The following is a 23,678-nucleotide window of genomic DNA, read 5'->3' as shown; positions in this document are numbered from 1 at the left end:
CGGCTCTGCCACAATGTAAACAAATAAATATTGAGGCGGGGCCAAAAGGTGTTAATCAAAAACTATATAAAATCACAGGGGCTGCAGATCGGTCTTGTCAGGGGCCTGATAAATGCAACCCAAACATTCACCGATTCAGCATTTGTCGGAGCCATTATAGCGACACATAACAGATATTGGGACAGGCAGTTGTGCCAAGAAATTAATTAACCGCAGCATAAGACCTCAACACTGAAATTTCAAATGTTTGTAAAGATTATTGCGCTTCTTTTGCAAAAAATCTCTGGGAAATCTATTTCAGAAATAAATAACTTGATTTAAAGTGCAAAAATTATTTTCGTTCAATTACATATTGGCAGGTTAATTTTTGTTGGTGGTCTGAGGTTTTATTTAGCACGAACTCAATTTATGATTATTCGATATAGAAACGAATGCTGAAACATATGCTTTAATGAGCGGAAATAATTCTAAGGTACTATCAACAAAACCTGCCGTCTATGCGTTAGAGATTAGCGTAAATTTTGAATGCCAGTGGTAAAAGTATTTCCAACAAATTATCCGGATGATATCCACCACAATATAAGCAAACAGACAAACGGAAAGTTTAAAAACGACCAAATATAATATATAGAAAAAAAACGAAGGCCAGATACCGCGAAAGAAAATATATACATCGAAATAAATTGTAAAATATTTGGAGCTATATGCAAGCGGCAAAAGATTTTCCCGACTAAGCTGTGTAAACATTTAAATGTTGTTTAATAAATGGAATTTACTGCGGTTGCCGGGCGGCGAACCGTTCACACAGATAAAGAAAGTCAAGGGAAATGGAGCTAAAATGCTTGTCCAGATCGGTGAAGGTCTCGTCTCATCAATCTTTTTCGTACTTTGTTGCCGTTTTGATTGGTTTTCAATGCTTATATTCAGTTGCGAAGGCGAAGGTAAATATGGGTTATCGTTAACGATTCTGATTCTGGCGTTTTGCGTCTCTTTTGACAGGGGCCACGGGCCACACGAGTTAATTGAAATGCACCTTGGCGTTGTTGGCTTTGTTGAGTATTCTGCTATTTCTTTTCTGCCGTGAGGGATCAAAACAATTGAAAACCCATTTTCGCAATGGGAGGCTATTGTGGGGAGTGGAAGGCGGCGAGGGTGGTTGTGATGGTTCAGTTGCTTTTGGCGTCGCGGCGCTATTCGAAAATTCTTAACGAATGACTAAGAGAGAAGCGAAGACCTTCGATGGGTCGACATTGCTTGCAGTTGGTCGGTTGGATTCGATTGATGGATTCGGGTTGGTAAGTAAATCCTACGGCCTGGGCAGTATCCATAGACACACTTGATATAGACACATATAGACACGTATAGATCGCGAATGGTTCCTGCTGCCAATAGTTCCACACGGAGAGCACACGGAACGGAAAATAGCCGAACTTTTGTCGTCTGCCCGTCTTTCGTTGGCGACGTTCTAAACCATTCGAAATTTTATCATAAACTGATCTGCAGTCTGTGTTTTCCATCTCCTCCTCCGCTCGCTGGCTCTCTGTGGCGGAAAAGTTTTTCGTCAGGGAAAAGCGCACAAACAAACAAATGATAGACTGAAATAATAGTGGAAACGCTCTGAGCTTCTGCTCGCCACTAAATCGAAAAGTTCTCAGAGCGTTTAATAAATTGAATATAATCTTTGCTGAGAGATCGTTTGGATCGGATCGGCTGGGAATTGACGTTAATGAGGATCATGAAATGTCTGAAATTGCCAACCAATTACATGCACTGTTTTCCCTCCTCTCGGCTCTCATTGTACCCCAAAGTACCCTCACCTCAGTTGCGTATTTTTCCCCGAATGGTCTCCGGCGTACTTGGAACTTATAATTAGCTTTGGTAAAGAAGAAAAACAAATATAAGTTTTTGGAGGTGTGTTCGGTTCTCATTAGGAACCTTAAGAACAGAAGTCTCCACTTGTTTTGTCGGGAATAATAAAACTATATGTAAGTTTCTATTTCCTAGCGTTTTTTTCTATGTCGCATTTTAGGCAGCCCACGCTAGCATTCAAAGAGGATGCTACCATAATCCCCGTGAATTATGACTGATTCCATAACTTATCTTCTTCTTTGGCATTTATACATACATATATGTATATTAGCAAATCAGGTTCAATATAGTCAGAGGACGACTTTTGACCGGATGCCAAGTATGTTCATTCGTTTAAACTAAACCTTTTTGTTTGGCTCACATGCGGCCGTTGCGGAAAAGTTGACATGGGAGTGGATTAAGAGGGTGGTTTGACAACTTACCCAGATCTGATAGATTTACTTTCTCTAGGAACGGATCAGCAACGGGCAACTGTAATAAAAAACAAAAACGATTGATTAAAATGTTGTCAAGAAATATGTGTTAATTGTATAAATTCTGAAAGATTCACCATATCACCAAGGAAAATATTAGTTTTTTCATATTAAAGATAAATATATTGTTTTGAAAGTCTAACTGCAAGCAAGCTTAATTTATTTACCTCGTTTATCTACTTTCGAAATGGTAAACCAAATTTATAGCTGTTTACTACATAAGGCAGTGCAAAGTGAACTATCATTAAAGAAATAAACGAGCTAACTTGAAAAGTCGTAAAATGTACATATGTACATGCATATACTTATACGTTCGTTAATCGTTATGCAAGGTATTTCTGGCGTAGTGTAATTTACACCTTGCCTTGCCATAACTTACGATTCCCCAGTACTTCCTCTTTCCTTATCCTGATTTAAATCGGGGTACTCCTATTTTATTTATATGTGGGTCACAATGACTGGCGCATTTTAGGGATAGAAGTAAACAATAAGGGAATGCTGCGTAAAAAGCAATATAAACTTCGCTGATATACTACTCTTACACGTTATCTGCTAATCAGAACGCGAAATCGCAGATAAAACCCAAAGAAAAATAGTTCCAGCCCCAATGAAATATTTGTGAGCTGAATGCTCGCTCGGTCGAGTAGCTTTGAATTAACATTGAAATGTGCAATTGAGGAATTATGACACATTAGGAAGGGGAGGGGCGCATGGAAACGAGGCAATGGGACAAGTACCCCATATCAGATACGGCAATTGAAAAATTACGCTCACACACAGGTGCAGGCCAATTTTGGTTTAGCCTAAACGCTACCAACGCTACCCGCAACCATTCTCTTCCTCTCCCGCAGTGCTCTTTTGTAGCTAGAAATGGGGTCAAGAAAAGTGTGCACTGAAAAATAAATATTTGCCTTGTTATCTTTTGATGTACAAAAAAAATTCGTCAAATATCTATTTATTACACAGTTTAAAAGTTTTGGCAGATTTAGCTGTGTTAATAGACTATGATTTAAGTTTAACAGACTTAAAAGTGAAGAGATTGAAAATTGAATTCATTTAGACCAAAGAGTAAACTGTAATGTCTTTTCTCAATTAATTTTGTGCCCGCTAATCCGCAAATTAGGTACTGACTATTTGATTTCTGAATGTGCATTGTAAGGTTGACCCTCATTTTGTCTAAATATATATTGCACTGAATGCAGCCGACCAAATTCAATCGACGAAAAAGCTTCCGCTCAAAGCTCTGCCATTGGCAAACACTCGATGGTTTTTTCTTTGTTTTCCTCTGAAGGCATTTTCACACAAAAAGAAAAGCGTACGGATTAAGTATTTTGATACACACAGCGAACATCTGTCAGTAAAAGCATCGATAAAAATGCCACTGGGGTTCAATAATGTAATATTATATTAAATCGATTTTGTCAAGCGGAAGTTACTGTTTGAAAAGATTTGAGAATTTTACATATACCATATATCATTTCCAGTCCCACATCATATAACCAAAGCCCGTTTCTCGCCGTGCACTTACGCTAATCTTGCGTCCGGATCGCGGCAACAATTGCTGCTGGCGCTTCCACTGCTCGATCTGCTCGACGCTGTAGTCGCTGCGCCGCCGCATCAGCATGCACTGGTGCACTGGGGAGTGATGCCTGGAGGAGGGCGAGGGGGAGGAGTGGGCGCTGCTGACGCGCCGCTGCTCGTAGACGAGCGTCTGCCTCACTGCAGCAGCGGCGGCGGCAGCGGAGGGTGAATGACCCAGCGAATGGCGGGCAGCATTTGCAATTGTCTTGCTGTTGTTGCTCCCCAGTTGCTGCAGTTGCTGCAGCTGCTGCGGCTGCTGCTGTAGTTCTTGCTCTCGCTGCTGCTGTTGCAGTTGCAGTTTCTGCTGCTGACTGTGATTGCTGTGCGCCTTGCGTCGCAGTAGCGACGATGACATGGCCGCCGTTAAAGTTGCCTTCAGCTTCTTGCCATCTTTCGCCTTGTTTTTGCCGCTTGGCAGGCTTAGGATGCTTTGGTTGCTTTGATGGCTTTGGTTGCTTGGGCTAATGTGGCCAATGTGACTTGGGTTTTCGTTATGACTGTGGCTTTGGCTGTCATCGCGTCTGCTTACGTGATGCGAGTGGCGTTGGCCGTCGACGAGATCTCGCAGATTCGCACTGTTCAGCAGCTGGTAGTTGCTGCTGGCCGTCGGCCCGTTATTCGACATCAGCGCCGGCAGATGGCCATACCGCTTTTTGCGGTGATACAGTGGCGAATTGCTCAGCGAGCGCGCCTTGCGACCGCCGCATTTAGCATTTGCATTTTCGCTGCCGGTGAGATTGTTGTTGCTATCGTTGTCTTTTGGCAAATTGGGGTCAAAGTGTACGCTCAGCTTGGGCGGCGTTTTCGGGGCGGCAGTGTCGGCAGGGGGATTGACATATTGAGGGGGCGGAGAGGGTAGCACACCCACGCGGGGCGTGCTTGGCTCGAAGGCGGAATACCGGCGGCGATACATGAAAACCGCGCACTCAAAAAGAAGCAACAAGCACTGGGAGACGGATTTATTGAGAGTCGCAAAAGTGACGACACCACTACTCTGCCTGATTGCTGATACGGCCGTGTTCCGTTCCGTTTCGTTTTGTTTCACTTATCTTCCGTTCGCTTTCCGGACACGTCTGCGCTCACGCAAATATAAACTTAAACTGGTTAAAAAAGCCACTGGTTAAGAGTTTAGCGAGCGCCAGCCGGACCCCACACATGATCGCCCCATGGCAAAGAGCAGAGGAGAAAGAGAGCGGATTGGTCTGGGAGAGCGCCACAAGTGCGCGAGAGTGCTAGAGTATAGGCAAATACAAGAACACACTCGGCACACAATGTAAATGTAATTGTAATGAAGCTACAAGACCCTAGAATGCACTGCACTCCAAAAAATAATCGCAATAAATCACACATTCTGGTGATATAACAAATTTACCACCAGTGAATAAAACATAATGACATTAGATGGACTTTCTGTATTTAATTTTTCGCTCCGTAAATTGATTGATTAAATGTCGTCATCCTGAATGTTGCTGATTTTATAAAAGTGTTTACAAAAATTCTGAAAATTACGATCAAATTATAAATTTGAGTGCAGTAAATCTGGGTTGACTGCATCGAAAATAAACTTTTGGTTTGTCCAACGGTTCACTTATTACACCTTGTTTGCTTTGCTTATCTTTCAGCTGGCTCCCTGCTGTAGGGTGTTTTCTTCTTCTCCGAGAGAGAGATCGCAAACCGAGTGAATATTATGAGTACCGGATAGAAAAAGGGTATCAGAGAACGGCGCTCGTTTATTTTCTTTTCGACTTAATCGTTATATCGTTAAAGCAAACAAGAGAGCAGACAACGGGAGCGACCCACTTGCACCCACACGCGAAAAGCTCAAGAAGTCCACTGCAGGCGGAAGAAGAAGAACTGTCAAAGGTACTCGACTCAAAGATGAATCCACTCAATTCAAGAGTCAAGTGACTCAGTTTAAATACGCATCCAAAAGCAAAGAGCTTCTGTGTACACTTATTGTTTTCTTTGAGCGATAAGTTAGGTAAACGGGACTGCAAGATTGTGGCCTTGCTAAAGAGAAATGAGAGATAGAGAGAGGGAGCAAAGAATAGTGAGAAAAGCCTGACATGTGAAGAGTAGTTGGCTAATTAATCATCATCATTAGCGGGCACATACCATCAACAAAGCAATACCAAACAGAATTTAATGGTGAAAGCCCAATCCGCTGACGTCAGACTACAAAAAGAATTCCCTAGAATGTACATAACAAAACAACAAACACTTGACATATGATTCAAATCTATCGATATAAACCAGTTTCCATGGGTGACCACGTTGTGGAGTGCAAAATAAACAATAACAGACTGTAACAATATAATAACTGTTCATAATGGCCATTAGGCCGATTATGAGACCTTGGGTTTTACATACATGTAGGTTTGGGAGAAAACACAGTGAAAGGTCATTCTCCAACTAATTCAAAGTTGCAGACAAAGCCACCGGATAAATAAATTAGCTATCAGCATGACTTCTTGTTTTTAATATAAAGTGACTCACTTGTCTGAATTTGTTTCACCAATGGCGCTAAAACTTCATATGCTAGTCGTCTAGTCAATATATCTAGTCGTTAATCTAATATGCTCTAATGGGTGCTCACGACGTATACGTAATAAGTACTTTGAATACGCCGCGGGGTACTCTACATGTAGTCTACATTAAATGTAAAGAGCGAAAACCTCTAAGTATGCAATATATATAATCGTTCACTAGGGTGAGGGATAGTATAGAGTTCTTAAAAAGTAACAAATTTCATGAAACTCTTAACATTCAACAGGTGCAAATAGAAGAGGGAGAATTACTTAGAAAGCACACGCCCTTGAAGGTATTATGCAAGCAACTGGGAAAACGCATTTCTCAACGGGTAACAGAGTATATCAGAGAAATGTCAAGGTGTAGCGAACTGAACGAAGTAAACAAAAAAGGGGAGGAGTCAAACAGTGCAAGTCACAGGGAAAAGGGTGTGTAGAAGTGTATTTTTAAGCTATTAATAGCTCCGAAGCGATTGCTTTTAAAGCGATAAGAAAATACAAAAAAAAAAGTGGAAAAGTGGAAGGGAAAATACTTGCGAGATGGCATATGCCATCATAAATTATTACATCTAATTGGAAAGATAATTGTATAGTTGTTTTATCGTTTGTTATGCATAACGAGGAAGATAATTTTGTAACCAAAACAGATTTGCCTAATATACATATGTTTTCTTATTAAGGTTTCAAAATATTCATCAAACCAGACCATATAAGGAACTGCACTTTTAAGTTTACTTAGAGAATAATTTATATGCTAGCTGCAAGTTATAAACTTACCCCTCGGGAGTCTCTGAAGAGGATGGCTGCATGGTGTGGATCCAAAGTACCATCGCCTCGAAGTCCTCGACCGGCAGCGCCAACTGATGCACGTCGCTTCTCCAAATCCGCGGAGGCACGACGCATGTGAGCACCTGAAAGAGAATACCAAATTGCCATAAGTACACGTGGTCAAATGCAGAATTTTCAGAGCAAATCTAGACCTAATCGAACAGCAAGTACCAATTGAAAGTAACCAGAAACCCGAAACCCTTTACCTTCTTTGACTATGCGATCGTAGATCTTGTAGGTGGCCCCGCAGTCATCCAGAATGCGGTTGGCGCGGCTGAGCGTGTTCACATCCAAACTCTTGGATCTGCTGCGGAAGTTCTCTTGCGGATCGTTCTGTGGCGAGGTGCAAACGCTCTGGGCGTCGTGGTGCTTCCTCGGCCACAGGTGCATCTTTTTGCCAAAGTGCTTCACTAACTCGTGGATCGAATGGTGATGGTGGCTATGATGTTGATGGTGTTTTCCGTGCTTGCTGTGTCCTTCCTTATGGGGCGAGTGCTGTGGATCCTGCTCGTCGATGCTGAGACTCTTGGCGAATGACGAGTTGTCAAAACGTTGCCGATTGAAGGGTCCGTTGCTAACCCCGCTGTCTGTACTATTCATGGACTGGCGCGATGCTTCCCCGGGCAAGCTGTAGTCATCCAGCGAGGTGTGGGCAGCGCTCACTCGATGGAAGATCGAGATAGCTGTGGGACGCTGCTGCTGGGGTCCACTGGCACCCGTGTGGGTGAAATACTGATGGTCCGCCTGGCTCTCGCAGATGTCGTCGAGATCGTGTGGGAAGTAACCGCCTGCGGTGGGCGGTGGAGAGCCGAAGTCCGGACCTGCAGTGCGACGCATGCTCTAAAAGTTTTTTTATAGGATTAACTACATATTTTAAAGATATCCGATTAAGGGGTGCAAACCGATTCTAGGCCTGAAACATACTGCATTAAACGAGTTCAATCAACTAATCCTGCATCCAGTGTCTCTAAAACCATACATTGCGTTTCAACTATTGCGTTTCATTTTGTTTAAGACTTTGTGGTTTGTTTTTAGGCACTCTCTCTGCTTTCCTGATCGGTTTGCATCCTTGTCTTGACCACTCTACTCACGCAATATATAGCCGGACTGTGAGATCGTTCCATGAAGCTGCGCTTCGAGGAGGGTGTCCGCTTGAGACTGCCACTAGTGGGCTGCTGATAGTGGGCTTGGTGCGTGGGCGAGTTGCGGTAGTGGTGGTTGGCCAGCGACCTAGGGGCATCGGGAACTGCCTGCGGCAGAGAGTGGCGGTCGCTCTGCCACTGGGCGTATGCGCTGCCGGTGACCCCTCCCAGGTTCTCACCACCTGCAGTCCCGCTTCCTCCACCTCCAGAGTTATTGGAATTGGAGCTGGAGCTGCTGGAGGAGTCGACGCTGTAGAGGCGACTGCCCTGCGAGGAGGCATCGGCACTGCTGCCGTAACCCGGGTAAATTTGGCGGGACCAGCTCTCGCCACCGCTCAGCTGTTTTTCAACGGCATGCTGGCGGTACAGGTGTGTGATTCCATGCATTGCTAGGCCGTTCTCCTTCCTCCGTTGTGGTGTCAATTTTTGTTAATTTTGTTTTTGTTTAGTTCTTGATGTTGTTACACTTTTGTAAGGCAGTGTAAAACAGTTGTTATTGTTGCACTTGTCAATTTGGTTAAAGTAAGCACTGCGATCGGTTGTCGCTGTCTCTGTCTCGCCTTGTAAAAGTCACATAATAATCCTTCAACTGTAAATAAAAACACAACACATCACTCTCTCGCTCTCGTTCTCGCCCACTACCGATGCACTTGCTCGAAAGCTTATGCTCTGCATCTCTTTCTATCTCTATTCGTCTCGGTTGCTCCTAGGTTGAACGCACTGAAATTAAGTCAAAGCTGCTCACATCGCCGCGTTTTTTTTGTTCTTACTGTCGCTTTTTGCTTTCCACGACGCGATTGTTTATGTTTAAAATTGTTAACACTTTTTGTATGTATTATATTGGCCGTAATCAACAGCTGCCAGCAACAAATATCAAATGATGAATGCACTTGAGCAAGTTCACCACAACACCCACAATTGCAAAACAACAATGCAGTGTCAATGCGCGCATAGCTTTATTCTTATTTATTTCAATTCATTTAATTCCCTGCCTTGTTGTCGTTGCGAAGCCGTTGCAAAATGTAGCGGGTAAAAAAATAAAGGCCTAATCGATGCAACGATTGCCACAGAGATCGTTTGCGACGCATGCCTCGCCTGTACGCGTGCAACCTGCGCTTCAGGGTCGCTTTTCTAGGCGGGTTTAGCGACCCAGGCGACAACATTTGCAAAGTTCAATGCCACGAGAGCGCAATAAAAATAAATAAACTCGAAATTTTATATTTGCACAAACTTAAACTCTATTAAATTTGTTTCTCTTGGGAATATATTTAAGTACGATTTTGAAAATTTTTCTGATAATAAGTAGACGAAATCATAAGAAATTATAAGAAAATAATATCCAATTCATTAGTATATATTGCTATTAGACTATATTGCTACTGATGCTATTGATTTGTTTGTGTTGTCCCTGATCAATTCCTTAAGATGATTTTGTTTCAATTTTCGTTCGAATTCATCCAGAACAAAGCGAAATATTTGTCGCCTGGCTATCTTTCTAGGCCTGCCGCACTTGCGGTTGTCTGGCTGTCGGATGACCCGTCTCTTGGGTAATTAAATTATTTAATAATGCAATAAATACGAGTTGCAAATGTATCAAATGTATCAGAATTGTTCACTCTTCGGGATCAACTCACATGAGCGCTCAAATCGCACGCTCGATTTAAATAAACGGCCTTTATCTTTATCGCTGTGTGTAAAAACAATCAACAAACGCAGGAGGAGGAGTGGCAAGGGGAGTCGGTCGGGGAGAAGCGAGCCAAAGCAAAGCACAGAAAAATAAAGTTAATTTCTATTTTTATTATCAACGCAACCATAACAACATGGCAAGCGATTTCAAATGAAGAAAGAGCCGAAGACGCACTGATAAAAACAAATGGGAAAGATGGAAAATGTGTACGTAAAGAGGCAGAACACTGAGGAATATTGATTAGCTTTTTCAAGTGGCTTTCAGGGGGATATTTCACAATTTTGATTAAATTTAATGCAATTTACATTGCGAATCGTAGAACAAAGTGAGGAGCAAAGAGAGCAGCCGGTTCAATTGAGGTTAAGTTGCCAACTTATTTACCAGTAATCAAATGTGGTTTAATAATGCGAAATTCTATATATACACACATGCACATAAAAATACGACCGGCCGCCTACGCACGCACACTCACGAACACTGATACGCACACAACCGCTCGGCTCAAAATCCCAAAGAAGAATGAGAATGAAAGGAACAAACGGTGCACGTGCTGTCGAACAAGTGCCAAAGAGAGACAGAGAGAAAGAGAGACAGAGAATGAGAGGGCAAGCTAACAGCGCTGTTAGCGCTAACAGTGGGAGCGTTGGGCGTCCTTGAAATTTATTTACATATGTACTATGTGAGTGCAGAAAGCGAGAGTGAAAGCATGAATTGAACCATTTCCCCCCATTCAGTGCAACCAACACTCGACCATGTGTAATCCATTAGCAACTGCGGCTGGATTACCATTCGAATTAGTTGAGGGGCATCTGAAGGGCACCCACATAACTCGTCCATATATCACGCAAAAGTGAAAGGATTCTCTGCACAAGTATAGAAAACATCTTCTTGGTTTTTTAAGTGTGCAACCCCAATTAACAGCGCAGTTTTGCCATAAGGACAAAAATGCCCTTCTAAGTATGCAATATTTTGAAACGTGACTCGCCAAAAATATATAAAAGAGAAACACGATTGTCTGAGGTCAACTTCCTTTCCGACTTTCCACTTTAGGCCCCCATTTATAACGCATGCGTGTGAAGAAAGTGAAAGTATATAGATGGTATATAACTCTATACTATATATGCGTGTACGTCACTGGTGTATTTTAGGGATTCGGTGATTGACCTCCCCTCAAGAAACTCTGTATCTATTCTTTTTAAGATCCAGACTTCTTCTTTTTACAATCAAAAGCGTGATTGGCTATTTTGTATAAAAAATTATCTTTAGGTCTTTTAAAGAAATCTAATTTACCCCACAGGTTTTCGGTTATGTACTACCCAGTTGTCTCCAAAAGTCTGCTGCTCCCAAGAATTGCGCATTTAGGTCAAGTGTGTACGCAAGAGAACTTTGATTAGGGAGTGCAAAGCTTTGAAATTGCTGAATTATCAGGCAGACCCCCACTAGACAAGCCCCGGCGATAAGGAAATACTATGCTACGCTAACATTTTGGGCTGATAAGAGCCGTGTTTGTTTGCGTTGCGCCTATCGCGAATTAGATGTGATTGAAAGGGAACCATAAATAAAAGCCAAAAGGTGCAAACAAAATGTTGAACCGCCCATGGGGCGTATGCTTAACGTATCTTTCATAGCCCACTAGCCCGAGTAACTGTAAACAATTTTGGTTTGTAGTTATTCTGGGTTCTGCACTGCAGTTAAATTTGTGCGAAATTCGGCCAGCATTTACCTTGAACGTGATTGGATATTGGATATGTGTAAATAAGTACCGAGCACTCCCCGTTCCCCTCATATACTCATATATCGCCATGCACTGGTCATGTGGGCAGCATTCTGACGGATGTGCTAAGGTGTGCGATTTAAGTAGCTTCTTCTTTTCTGGGGTTTATTTTGTTGTTAGGCTCCTCCAATTTCGCATTTGGCTTTAACTCCGGCTTGTTTTGTGCTGACTTTTGTTTGCCTCTTTGCGCTGAAAGCAGATAACCCGATGATTCAGCTCCAAAACAGGAGGATTGCGCGGGGCGAATATCTCGGGGCAAATATTTGAACTTGCCCACGGATTGAAGGGGAAGAGGGGTTGGGGTATGGCATTCCAAATAGGAGCTGTTGGATGATATAACTATTTTAAAGGCAACGTTCTCGATCTTCGTACTTCTGGTTTCAAAATGAAAGTGTAGTTTCCATATATGCTAATATTTTGAAGTAATTTCGAGTAGACGCAATAGTTTTCTGATGTATTGTTTCAAATATCAAGTGCTTAAAGGTAAATACATACATATTTACATTATTGAATAGCAAAAGATAGATAATACACGTAACGTAGGCCATTCTCAAGTGCCATTATTAAAATGGTTTATAATACTAGTAATTTATTGTTCCATTCCACTCGGCTATCTAAGTGAAATGCCACTCAATTATCTGACAATTGCCAACCTAATCGATTGGTTTTTTGCTCCTATATCGGACAGTTGTCAGCCTAAAATTAATAGAACCGTGACACGCAGTGACCTTCTAAGGAGTCGCTGAACCCACTGACTTTGTCACAATTTCTTTAATTTTTTGCCAAGAACACAAATAGAACCTTTGCCGGAATGCACACAGGTCACGACCTTCGCTGAAAACTTTGAACTTATTGTGCCGGGGACAAGGTTGATTTAGCTGTAAGCCGTTACAATTCAAATGTCCTTGCAACTGCAGACAGCCCACTTATTTCCAAGAACAAACCCATAAAACTGTCACTAATTTCCACTTGCGAATTACTTGTGCGCACATTGTGATGCATTGCGTATGTCCAAGTTTTAGTGGGCGGGAAACGTGTTCCCCTTACCCCTTTTTCCGCCATTTTTTGTTGCTGTTTCCGCATCATTAGAGCCGTGCAATTAAACAAATGCAGTGTAAGTATGTTTGCAACTGCAAGCGGAAGCGCAGTCATTGGCAACCGCACGTTTAACAAAACACTGCACTGCACGCCGCTGCCATCCGCTAATTATTTTCTGGCTTCGGTTTTCGGGTTGCGGTTCGGAAAATAAAAAAATAGAAATCAAACGGAACGGAACCGCAGATCGGAAAAGAACCTTGGAGGAGGCGAATTTTCCGACGCATCCCGCCGAGTAGAATAGATAGTGTCCTCCAATTACATGTATTTCTTTCTTGGCTAATGCGATTTTGGCATCGCACATTTGTAGATTGGATGTCCTACTCACTTTGCATTTCGTTGACAGAAGGGTCAACAGCAGAAAATGACTAACTAAATTTTACTAACACAATAAGTATGACAAGTCTAAACATTGCCGTAGAATATATTAAACTCTTCGCTGGTAAATGGCTGCTATGCAAAATGTATTTTGTTCATAAAAGTAACTTTAAAAATACACGCATAACAAATACGTCATCAACATGAAGAGTTAATGCTTACTAAATAGTCGAATCAAGATGACATTTCAAAAGCCGTAAAATGAGTTATCTACTATTCAAAGAATTCGACGAAACAAGCATTCTTGGGAATTCCAAAAATACTTCATCAAGAAGCTAATAGTTTATGAGAAGTTTATACATATCATTAAAAGCAGCATACAAATCGGTGACTCGTATGCCATTGAATTTATTGTTAACCAATCCGCAAATAGTCAAAAGAACAAGCAAAGTGCATAAATTAAAGGCAAACAGCTCACATACTGATCCACATTTCGTGAGTCATTCCACTGAGTTCCACCAGCACTCTAGCATTAGAAGTTCTGCATATCTGACTAAAATATATATAGTTTACGAGTACGGGCCGAAGAGGGCACAGACCAAAGAAGGCATAGCAAAGAAGACCTCTAATGCCCTCTGGGCCTGTGGCTTTCAGTGGCGACTCAGCGTAGACGCGACTCACGCGTTTGGCTTACATAACACCTGGGCATACACAACACACACTGAATGGACGTGGACGTGGACGCGGACGTGGATGTGGTCATACGGATAGGTGTGCACATGGAACTTAGCTTCCCTGGTGGCCAGTGTTTGCCGTGTGCAATCGGTCGCAGCGGGTGAAATTTGCAAATGAAATGAGCCGGCAGCCGAGTCAAGATTTCCTCGCAGCAACAAGTGCAGTTCACTCACAAGGGCACACACGCCTACTCAGACACTGAGAAAAATCAGTGTAAGTTGGGATATGCATTGCAGGCTGAGAACAGCAATAAAGCAAAATAGCTTCTGTGGTTAACGGAAAACAACCAAGAACGCAGTAGAAAATGTTAAATGGCTTAGGCGTGTTCTCCAATGCTTTAAAAATGTAATTGTAGGTAACTTTTTGCCAGTGTAGCCCCAGTATGAGTTGAATTCAATTAATGAGTGCACCGCTGTTGTTTGCAGCTAGCGGGCGACTCAACTTTCTGTTTACTGTTCTAATGGAGTCGGACATCTGATTCACATTTCAGCTCTTTGCATAACCAACCGGTGAAGTGGCCCCCTCAGCAGGCGGAAAGTGGTAAGTGGTAAGTGGAAAGTGGAAAGGGGCCGGCGGCAGGGGCTCGACTTGGGTTTTCCGCGCATTTGCATCCGTACTATCTGGTGATCCTTAACCCCAACGCTGGCACTGACTGTTGCCCAACGGGTGTGCATATGTGCGTCCGACCAATTTATATATAATACTTTGTTATCTTCTGCTGTACTTTCTTTTGCGTCTTTTTGGGCTTTCAAGGACCATAACAAATTGTATTCACGCGCCGCGAAGTTGACTTCTTTAGGCTTACGTCACTAGAAGGCGATTTATCAAAACAAGCCACGGAACTGGAGGGAAAAAGAACTTGTAAAAGCAACGAATAATACATATGTATGTTGTAAAAGCCTATGTCCAGCACTCATTACATCATGAGTACTGTAAGTTTGTACAAATTGTGTTTTCCATTTCCTCTATTTTGCGCACAGAAAAGTTGGGTGAATAGGTTTAACTATACGAATCGTTTCTGAAGTGTAAACGTATTTAAAGACTTTTCCGCTCAAGTCTATGTTGGATATGGCATCATTATATTATTTCAAAAACTTGTTTAAAATCTGATATTGTTTTCAACCTTCGCCCACGAAGTACAAGTTTGCGTATCACTAGGCAACTATTGTTTGTAATTATTGCTAAGCAAACTGATGGGAATGTCAAGTTGTAAGGTTGTTATCTTCTAAGACTTTCAGACCAGTACCGCTTCCGCACTTCTCCGTCCTGGACGATGGGTTTTTTATTAGCTCCCACTTACTGACGTCAATGGAAATGGGACGTACTCGTAGGTTTGGTAAATCATGCAAACGAGCAAGCCCAAGTATCGGGATCGAAATTTGGCAGGTCGTGCGGCGGTGCTAAATAGGTTTTATGAGCCTGTGTTGTGGCTATTGAACCTAGCATTTGGCATTTGGCATCTGGCCAAGACGCGGCAAAAAGATGGCAGAGGCCGAGAAAACAACGAAGATAACAGCACACTCTTTGTTTTTCCAAGGACAATGGCAAGAATAATATGTGCGGAATACTGACAGTTGCCGGGAGGACAGTGAATGGAAAATGGAATGGAAATGTCAAGCTTAATGAAAAAGCCTGCATGGCTGGCTGGCAGGAAAATGCCAACCGCGCACGCAACTCAAATGAAAAGCATAAGTAAATAGGGTCTTTTGTGTATCCTGCCTGCTATGTGCTAAATACAGCATAATAGTCCTTGCCCGCAGCGTTTATCATGCCCAAGTAGTATATCCCACACGAATGCGACAATATGTGAGATATATTTAATAGTCCCACTGTTTTTTAGCACTCCTCTCAACTCGCTGAACCTTGATTTGGCAAATAAAACAGTTTACAGCTTCCGCATGAGAAAACATAAAAATCACAATTAGCAAAATTAACAATTTTCATCCTCTCGGCCCGCAAAGCCTCTCAGAAAAACATTATTAATTGCTCACAGGTTCTCAACAGATCTTACAGCGAATTAATTTGTTGACTGTAGGAAAGTACACTTGGATATACATAGTACGTGTGTTCTATTGTCGTCCATATAAACGACTGTGTGTATATATCCATCGAATGCTTGCATATGTATATCCAATCGAGTGTGTGCATATCTAGCGGTGCAAACGATGAACAAACAAGTGAATTGTTATTCTTGTTTTGTTATCAACGGGTGAAGCAGTCTTGGCTGCACATCGGACGTACGATTTCAGTACAAAAGTGTACCTAGTGTGTGCACTCGGTAAATATAAACTGTATTGCAACTGCAGATATATCCGCCGTGCGCATATGTAGATACATTTGGGGGAGTACGGTAAGTTGTTTACCCACTCAAGGCGACGCGAATTTGAGCATTTGCTGTTGACCAACCGATGTTCCTGTCGCGATGGCAATCGAACGCTGTTTGATTACTCACTCCCCTGGAGGGTCGGCCAAGGTCAATCCTTATCCAGATCTGATCTTGTCGCGAGATACAGTGGGGATATAGTGGGCGAACGAAACGATCAGTCAATCGTGCATGCTAATTATCAGCTTTTAAAGTGGGTGTGTTTGGCTTTTAGCCACACTCATACTTTATTTATATATATGTATGTGTATGTATGTCTACCCTTCTGTGTTCGATTCTATATAAACCCCTCATATAAATCACCATAAAGAGCTGCGTGCTAAAAACCGTAAATTGCAGTGGAAATTTGTATTTTAAATTAGCAGCTCGCAAACGGCAAACGAAGAAAAGGGGCAAACGAAGAAAAGGAGCAAAAAACCAGAATAAGTCACGTTTTAGGGCCATATATTGGATTTAAGTATTGTAGACTTATTATCATACATATATTGTTTAGTTGTTTGTGCCTTTTAGTTTATAAGATTTTACAGTACTGCGTGTAAATTATTCTAATTAAGTATTTATCGAATAATTTCCCAGAGCGCACCAATCATTACTAATCATAACCTATAGATTTTCGACTGCATTTCGTTTCCTTCACCTGAGAAAGTCACGTTTCATCGTTTAAAGTTTTCTTTGAGGATTCAGAACTTTTGATTTTATAGTTCTAAGTAATTAGTTTTAGCTGCTATTCAAACGTAAGCTGACCTTCTTGGCCAGTTTCCACTGTACGCGTCACTAGCTGCACATTCAGCTCGTTCACTTGATAATGGGGCGATTCCTGGGTCCAAAGCTCCGCAGATGCTTTTATTGTCCATATGACACAGGATTAAGTGACAGAAACCAGTTCAAGGACAATCGCTGCCGAGTGTGTGAGTTGGAATATACTCGAGAATATATGTATGTACGTATATATGTATCTTTGGTCATGGGCGTGGTCTGGAGCTGACGTGCGACATCGACATCCACATCCACATCCACATCCAACCGAGTGGCAGAGGTCGTTCCGCGGGACTTAACAAGCTGGCCAGGGAAACGGCAACGAGTCCGAGCCAAGACGACGACCAAGAGGAGACCGCCTGGGGATCTCATTAAGTTCGCTGGCGTGAACTCAATTAACTGAGAGAAATGTCCTCGAATTACCGAGAATATTTAGTCGCCGTAATGGTGAAATAGGAGCGGCTCTAAACAATTAGGAGGAAAAGTTGAGTTAATTGCACAAAATCTGCGCCTTCTTTGTGGTGACAATGGAAATGTCTAGAATATAGTAGCAAAACTTTCTTGAGGATGCCGAACAGAAGTTGCCAGAACTTACACAGATACGTTTTCAATATCAAGCTGTGCAGTATGGGTAATCGTTTCTACTTCAAGTTCGTTATCAGGCATCATCTGGAATTCTGGAACACCCTGTATGCTAGGTGCACTATAAAATTTATGCGGCAACAACAAGAGCAGACAACTGCAATCGCAACGTGTTGTAATTAAGGCAACACAGCATGAACAACAATAAGACAAAAGGCGATCATCAGACGGGGAGGCGATATGAAATATTTATGTTGTTGCGGGCCGAGATTATAATTAAAGAGCTTGGGAGAAACAACAGCAAATCGAAATAAACAGAAATTTAATTGCCGTTTAAAGTAAGTTCCTCGTCTTGACCTAATTCTCAGGCGACCCCTTTGTAAAAAGGCAAACAACAAACATCCGAAACAAGCTTTTAAGTTGAGGTCTAATCTACAGAAATCGGAAAAACGTATTTCAGATGCTTGTTACGAAATGGAAAATGCAATGATTGATGAACTCCAAACATTTCATTGAAAATACCCGAAATATGCATCTGAAATACATTAAGATAAACGTGAGTGTTTGGAACTTTCCAGCAGTTCACTGAACTAGTCTACACAAAATAAACGGCCACCTAATTCCATAAAAGTTTGGTTTGTTATTGAAACAGGTTATGAAATTATATTTAGTTTATTCATGACGTAATTACAGTTTTTGTTGCATTCTACGCAGTGGAAAAATATTCACATCTTGTTTGCGTTTGGAAATTTAGATTTCGGAAATTTATATTCATTTTTATTTGCAAATATGCATTTTGACTATGAATGAAACCCATCTGTGACAGGATAGGTTGACTTATGGATACAATCAGTAATTTATTCAAGACTTTGGTATATGTATATATAAGCAACAATTAAGTTCTTTGTGCGAAGCAGTCATAAATTGGGCAGTGCTTCGATTAAAACAGGATATTCTACATCTGAAAAAGCCTGATTCAAGGTTATTTATTTGACTTCCAGTACCAATAGTTCAAAATCCTTATACGTTCACAAATAAATTTGTAAATCAAAAACTTCTGACTATATATGCACATGCTTATAAGCAAGCACCTTCTAAAAGTGAGTTATAACCATATAATGCTGTGATTACATGATCGTAAAACGCTTACGACCACTGAGTGGACCACACATCCATGGATGTTTGTGACCTTTTCGGACCCCCAGTCATTGGCAGGGCTCTTAGCACCTCAACTACCCGATCCAAAGATATTAGGGTATAACTGTATAGAAATGTATCTCGAAGTTTGGCGAGGGCTTGTCTTGATTCGGAGGCTTTTGCGCCGCACTCAAAATCCGAAAAAGTTCTCTTCTCTTCTTTCTCTGAGAGCGCCAAGTGTGCTCTTTTCCCAAGTGGTGGTTGTCCAAAAACAAAATACCAGGGAAAATAAAGCAAAAATAAAGCGCAGCAGAATATTTTTGCTGCGCAATTTCTTCTTTGCCGTGTTTTCATTTCTTCGCTTTTCGACGCTCTTGAAATTCCTCCCTTTTTTTTTTGTTTCACAGAAATACGAGTGGAAAGAGTAGCTTCCCACATGCTGTTTTGTTGTTGTTTATCTTGTTTTGAGCCGGCTGCCCGAAATTTCATTTCATTTATGGAGCCTACACGTAAACAAAAATCACAAAGCGGGTTTGCAGCATTTGCGAAGCATTTAAAGGCGGGCATAAATCCAATTGGATTAGCTGCAAAACATATTCATATCATTCATATTCATTCTGAGGGCTTTAGGTTGGTGATGCCATTTTCCCACTATTTTTATTACCCCACGCACAAACTACAAAGTATCTCGGCGAACAGATTGTTTGTGCCTCATAAAAGCTTGCGAAGGAAACCGAATCCGAAACTGACCTATTCCAAGCGGATTTCAATTGCCGATTATGGTTGTGGTGAATAGCTCTGATTCTCAACGAGGTTATCAGTGGCAACTATAATAATATTATGTGTAAATATATATTGTTAAGTCGCGGGAGCACATCTGCGATCGCATTCGAATCGGGACGGAAATAAACTTTCGTTCTTTTTTGAAATTATTTACATATTTATTAGCATTGCATTCGGGTTTGATTGCTGGCCAATTAAAAGAACTCAGGGCTTATTTATAAACGCCAGTAAGCAGAAGCCAGGCACAACAGAAATTCGACGGAAGGGAGCAAAGATCGGGTAAAAAACACCTGCAGAGCCCGTTTCCAGATCATCTGGCTTTTTTCTCCAATTTTAATCGTTGTTTATTATGCAAAACAAAACCCACAAAATCAAAAAGTGCCGCACAGAAACAGTCACAAACCGTATATTCTTTCCGGCTCATTAAAATATCATCCTACGCTTACGTCAAAAAATCAGCAACGGCAAAACAGCAGCCGATTGGCGCCTCTTGGCCATAAATCAAATCCCATCATTCCCTCTTTTTAGTTATTTAAATAAACTTTAGCGAGGAGCAAAGAACCGAAATGTTGTGGGGCCAAAAAACAAAAACTTAAATCAAATCAATCGGCGAGAATCTGCAAATATTTCGCCGGTAAGCGAACAGTTCACTAGACAAGTTTTCTAGTCACATGTAGGTTTTGGATTCATTTTTCCATTTTTAGTGTCGGAAAGCTTCAACAGATGCGGATCTGCTCCGATATCAGCACTTTAAATGCAAATTGTATTTCTTCTCAGGAATGTCGTCATACTTTTCTCACTCACTGTTTCTGTGTTTTTAAATGTATTTTATTTATAAAACTCAGTCAGTCACATGGTCTATTTTTCCCTGCTGCTCTGGGCGGCTGAAATTATTTATCTGTTTAATTTTTATGGCAATTACACGTCCTTGGTGGCTCGCTCAAATTAAACTTTAACTTATGCAAATGTTCCTCTGATCTCTTCGCATTTCGGTGGGCACTCGTGTTTTTTGCAATTCGTTTAATTATCTCGTTAATTAGCGAGACGGTTTCTCAACTAATATTTGGGCATCAAGTTAATCCGGATTGCTTACACCATATTAAAAATACAAGTCACTTGTATGTACGGTTGCGATTCTTATCGAATTCGATTCTTATCGAACTTAACACCCATTTTCCAATGTTAACTTATAAGAATGGAAAAGGTTTTCCACGCACATTCAGCTGACTTCGCGTTGATTTTATTGTTTGATTTTGACCATAAATTGCCCGCTCATGCATATTTATAGCCGGATAGCTCGGAAATATTTTCGTGTGCTGTTCGAAAATCAAGTTTTCTTTGTCTTTTGTTTGAAACTAATTATGTTTCCCGTCTTAAATTTACTAATAGTTCCCCCTTGGCTGCCAACCGTTTAAATTATTGCACTCTGCTCGACGGGCAACACTTCGAGATATTCGCTTTTTTGGATAAATGTATTAAGTAGTGAATGCACGCAGTACACAATTCACAGTTTCCAGAAGAAATTAATTGATCGAAATTCAAAAGTCACGTGGCTGAGCATCCGACTCTGCCGGCAGTTGGAATCGAACTGAAAGCGGTCGCTCGGTCCGCCCATGTGCTCCGAAGTGCGGTCAATATCTGTAGCTGTAGCTGTAGCTGTATCTGTATCTATATACTGCCGTATCTGTGTGTAAAACCGGCAAGGCGGTACGAGGGTGTGTGCGTGAGAGCGCGCCTCTCTGTTTTATGTACTCATTACACGGCACACAGCGGCGCGAGAAAAAGGTGAGCACAACAGAAAATCATGCGAGCAAAGCAAAACGCAGAGGTGGCCTAATCGAAAGAAAAAACATAATAATACCAAAAAACCTGAATAGATAAGCAACTTCGAGTTGGTTAGGGCCCTGCCTAGGGCGTTGTGGGGCGTGGCACGCCGTCAGCTGACCGCCTCGGGCAACAAAAAACCACTTTCTGTTTTCCGATCCATTTGTGGAACTCTCTCCGCCGCTCTCGTGAGTATGGGATATTATAAACAGGCACACTTCTATAACCAAACCAACGCACTTGCGAAAGATCTTTAACTTTCAAGAATTCATTTGGCGGCGAAGATAATTTGATGACTGAAGAGATCATGTGCCAGCTCCAATCAATCGACTCTAATTTAAGAACTAATTTTATACTTAGAACTACTTTGTTGAACCTGATTTTGGAGCTTTGAATATTTTTAGGGATACTAATGGTTTTTCGCTTTGTAAACTATTTTGTAAATTGAACAACCATCTGAAAACTCTCTGGATTTAAAAAAGCAACAACCCCTACAAAGGCAATTTTATTTTAATTTAAAACATCTTAAGAAGTTTCTTAAGATTTGCTTTTCTGGGAATACTCAATATTTTAAAGGCTAATTTAATAGTAACACGCCATGGGCTTCAGTTACATATGTATGTGTTTTTAACCACCTTCACCTTTAACCTTTAAAGTTCGAACCTTCAATATCATAAGATTAGATGTGAATATTTATGGTCGCAGATGTTGTAGCATGGATGAGCTCCACTGTACTGCTGCCTTACATGGCATTAACATTTACATTGCTGTTATTGTGATTATTTTGTTGTTTTCGCTCGGTTCTGCGTTCATCGATTCTAATGCTCTTTTTGTGGATTCTTGGTGTGCGTGCCGTAACGCACGTAGGCCGAATAGACACCAACTACAGTCCAAATATTTCGCCCTTAGCATGGGCGGTGCTGCCCCCTTCACCCACCCCCTTTCTCTCTCTTTCCATCTCCATCCCGCTCTGTCTGCAGACACCGAGTCTGTTCTAGTTTCCTCGCTGCGCAGTCTATGTTTTTATGCTATTGACTCGATGAAAAAACCTAATAAAAAAGAAATAAAATAATATAAAACGGCCCACACATATCCACACTGCCTCGCCTGCCTTCAACATCAATGCCGCTTCGGATTTGTTTGTGGGCTGAACGAAATCTCCAAGCTGTATGCTTTCTAAGCCTCTCTCTCTTCGCTTCCATCCCGCTCTATCACGCTTTTGTATTACGTCATGGCCCGAGACACTTGATACGACGGCAGCAAAGGGGTGAAGAAAAACATGATAAACAAAAGACCTGAAAAAGCAACACAAAACTGCATCGAAGAGGGAAGAGGCAGTGATGTCAACGGAGCTTCCGAAATATCTCTAAATTCGAAATACAGTACGAAAATGTCGCTAAATGAAGCTACAACTTTATATTAATAATTTTTAACAACACTGTTTTGGATTGGAAAATTGTAAAAATTATATAGGAACAGTGGGATGTAAGTGCTTTCTTTTAGTAGATTTTGTACTGTTTTTTAGACAGCTTAATTTCCTTCAAATATGCACAATATTAGTACTTCCACACTTGAATTTACAGTTTGGAGTCGAAATAACTGGTTCTAGCCGAATTAGTTGTACATGCGATAGAAGGGATCCGCGCACCTGCTACAAAAAAGCTAAAGTGGCAGCACTGGAGAGCCAGTTTGCTTGTTCGTTCTTACTTTTGCTTTTCGCCCGACATTGAAACTGCAGCTTCGCATAAGGAGCACAACAGCAACAAAAAGCGCAGCCTGTACACGAAAACTTTCAAGGTCAGCCAAAGGGTAAACACATCCCAGCAACAGTTATTCCAGCTCTCTCACTCACACACTGCACTGGATCACTGGGTCTGGGACTCTCCCTCGCTCCGTCCCGCTCCCTCAGCAGCCACAATTCCGGCTTTCGGCATTTTTTTCTGGTCTAGTAATTGAAAGCACTATTTTTGGGGCCCTATAACGGTGACCGCATTCTCACATTTTCTTTTCGTCTGCCTATTCGTGGACAATTGCTGCTTCTCATTTTGTTTCTGTGATGCGAAATGGGAAAATTGCTTTGGCGGCGCATTCTTTGGTTCTATTTGTTCAGTTGTTGTTCCCGCTCTTTCGTAACTCAGATGTTACAACTACGAACGACACAATTTTCCACTCTTGTGAGTTAT

General features: G+C 41.6%; 1 protein-coding gene across 20 annotated transcripts in view; it reads right to left on the bottom strand.

Annotated features, from left to right (window-relative positions):
* LOC6553541 (5'-AMP-activated protein kinase subunit gamma-1) overlaps positions 1–23,678 on the bottom strand; it is a 63,655-nt gene that overhangs the window by 3,110 nt on the left and 36,867 nt on the right. For 9 of the 20 annotated variants that reach the window (XM_015154906.2, XM_015154909.2, XM_026976467.1 and 6 more), the window contains 2 exons: positions 7,229–7,362; positions 2,292–2,340 (listed from right to left, as the gene is read on the bottom strand). In XM_015154906.2, the coding sequence (XP_015010392.1) occupies positions 2,292–2,340; positions 7,229–7,362 (183 nt within the window). Of the gene's footprint in view, positions 1–2,291; positions 2,341–3,870; positions 5,128–7,228; positions 7,363–7,485; positions 8,120–8,370; positions 9,011–9,191; positions 9,604–10,055; positions 10,104–10,413; positions 10,693–21,079; positions 21,335–23,678 lie in introns of those variants that run through there. The other 11 variants (XM_015154904.2, XM_026976484.1, XM_026976499.1 and 8 more) reach the window with 11 other exon arrangements.

Source organism: Drosophila erecta, unplaced genomic scaffold (genome assembly GCF_003286155.1).
Source record: "Drosophila erecta strain 14021-0224.00,06,07 unplaced genomic scaffold, DereRS2 tig00000000-arrow-pilon, whole genome shotgun sequence".
Taxonomy (NCBI): domain Eukaryota; kingdom Metazoa; phylum Arthropoda; class Insecta; order Diptera; family Drosophilidae; genus Drosophila; species Drosophila erecta.
Note: the sequence above shows the minus strand (reverse complement) of the source record. Positions and strands in the feature narration are given on the sequence as shown.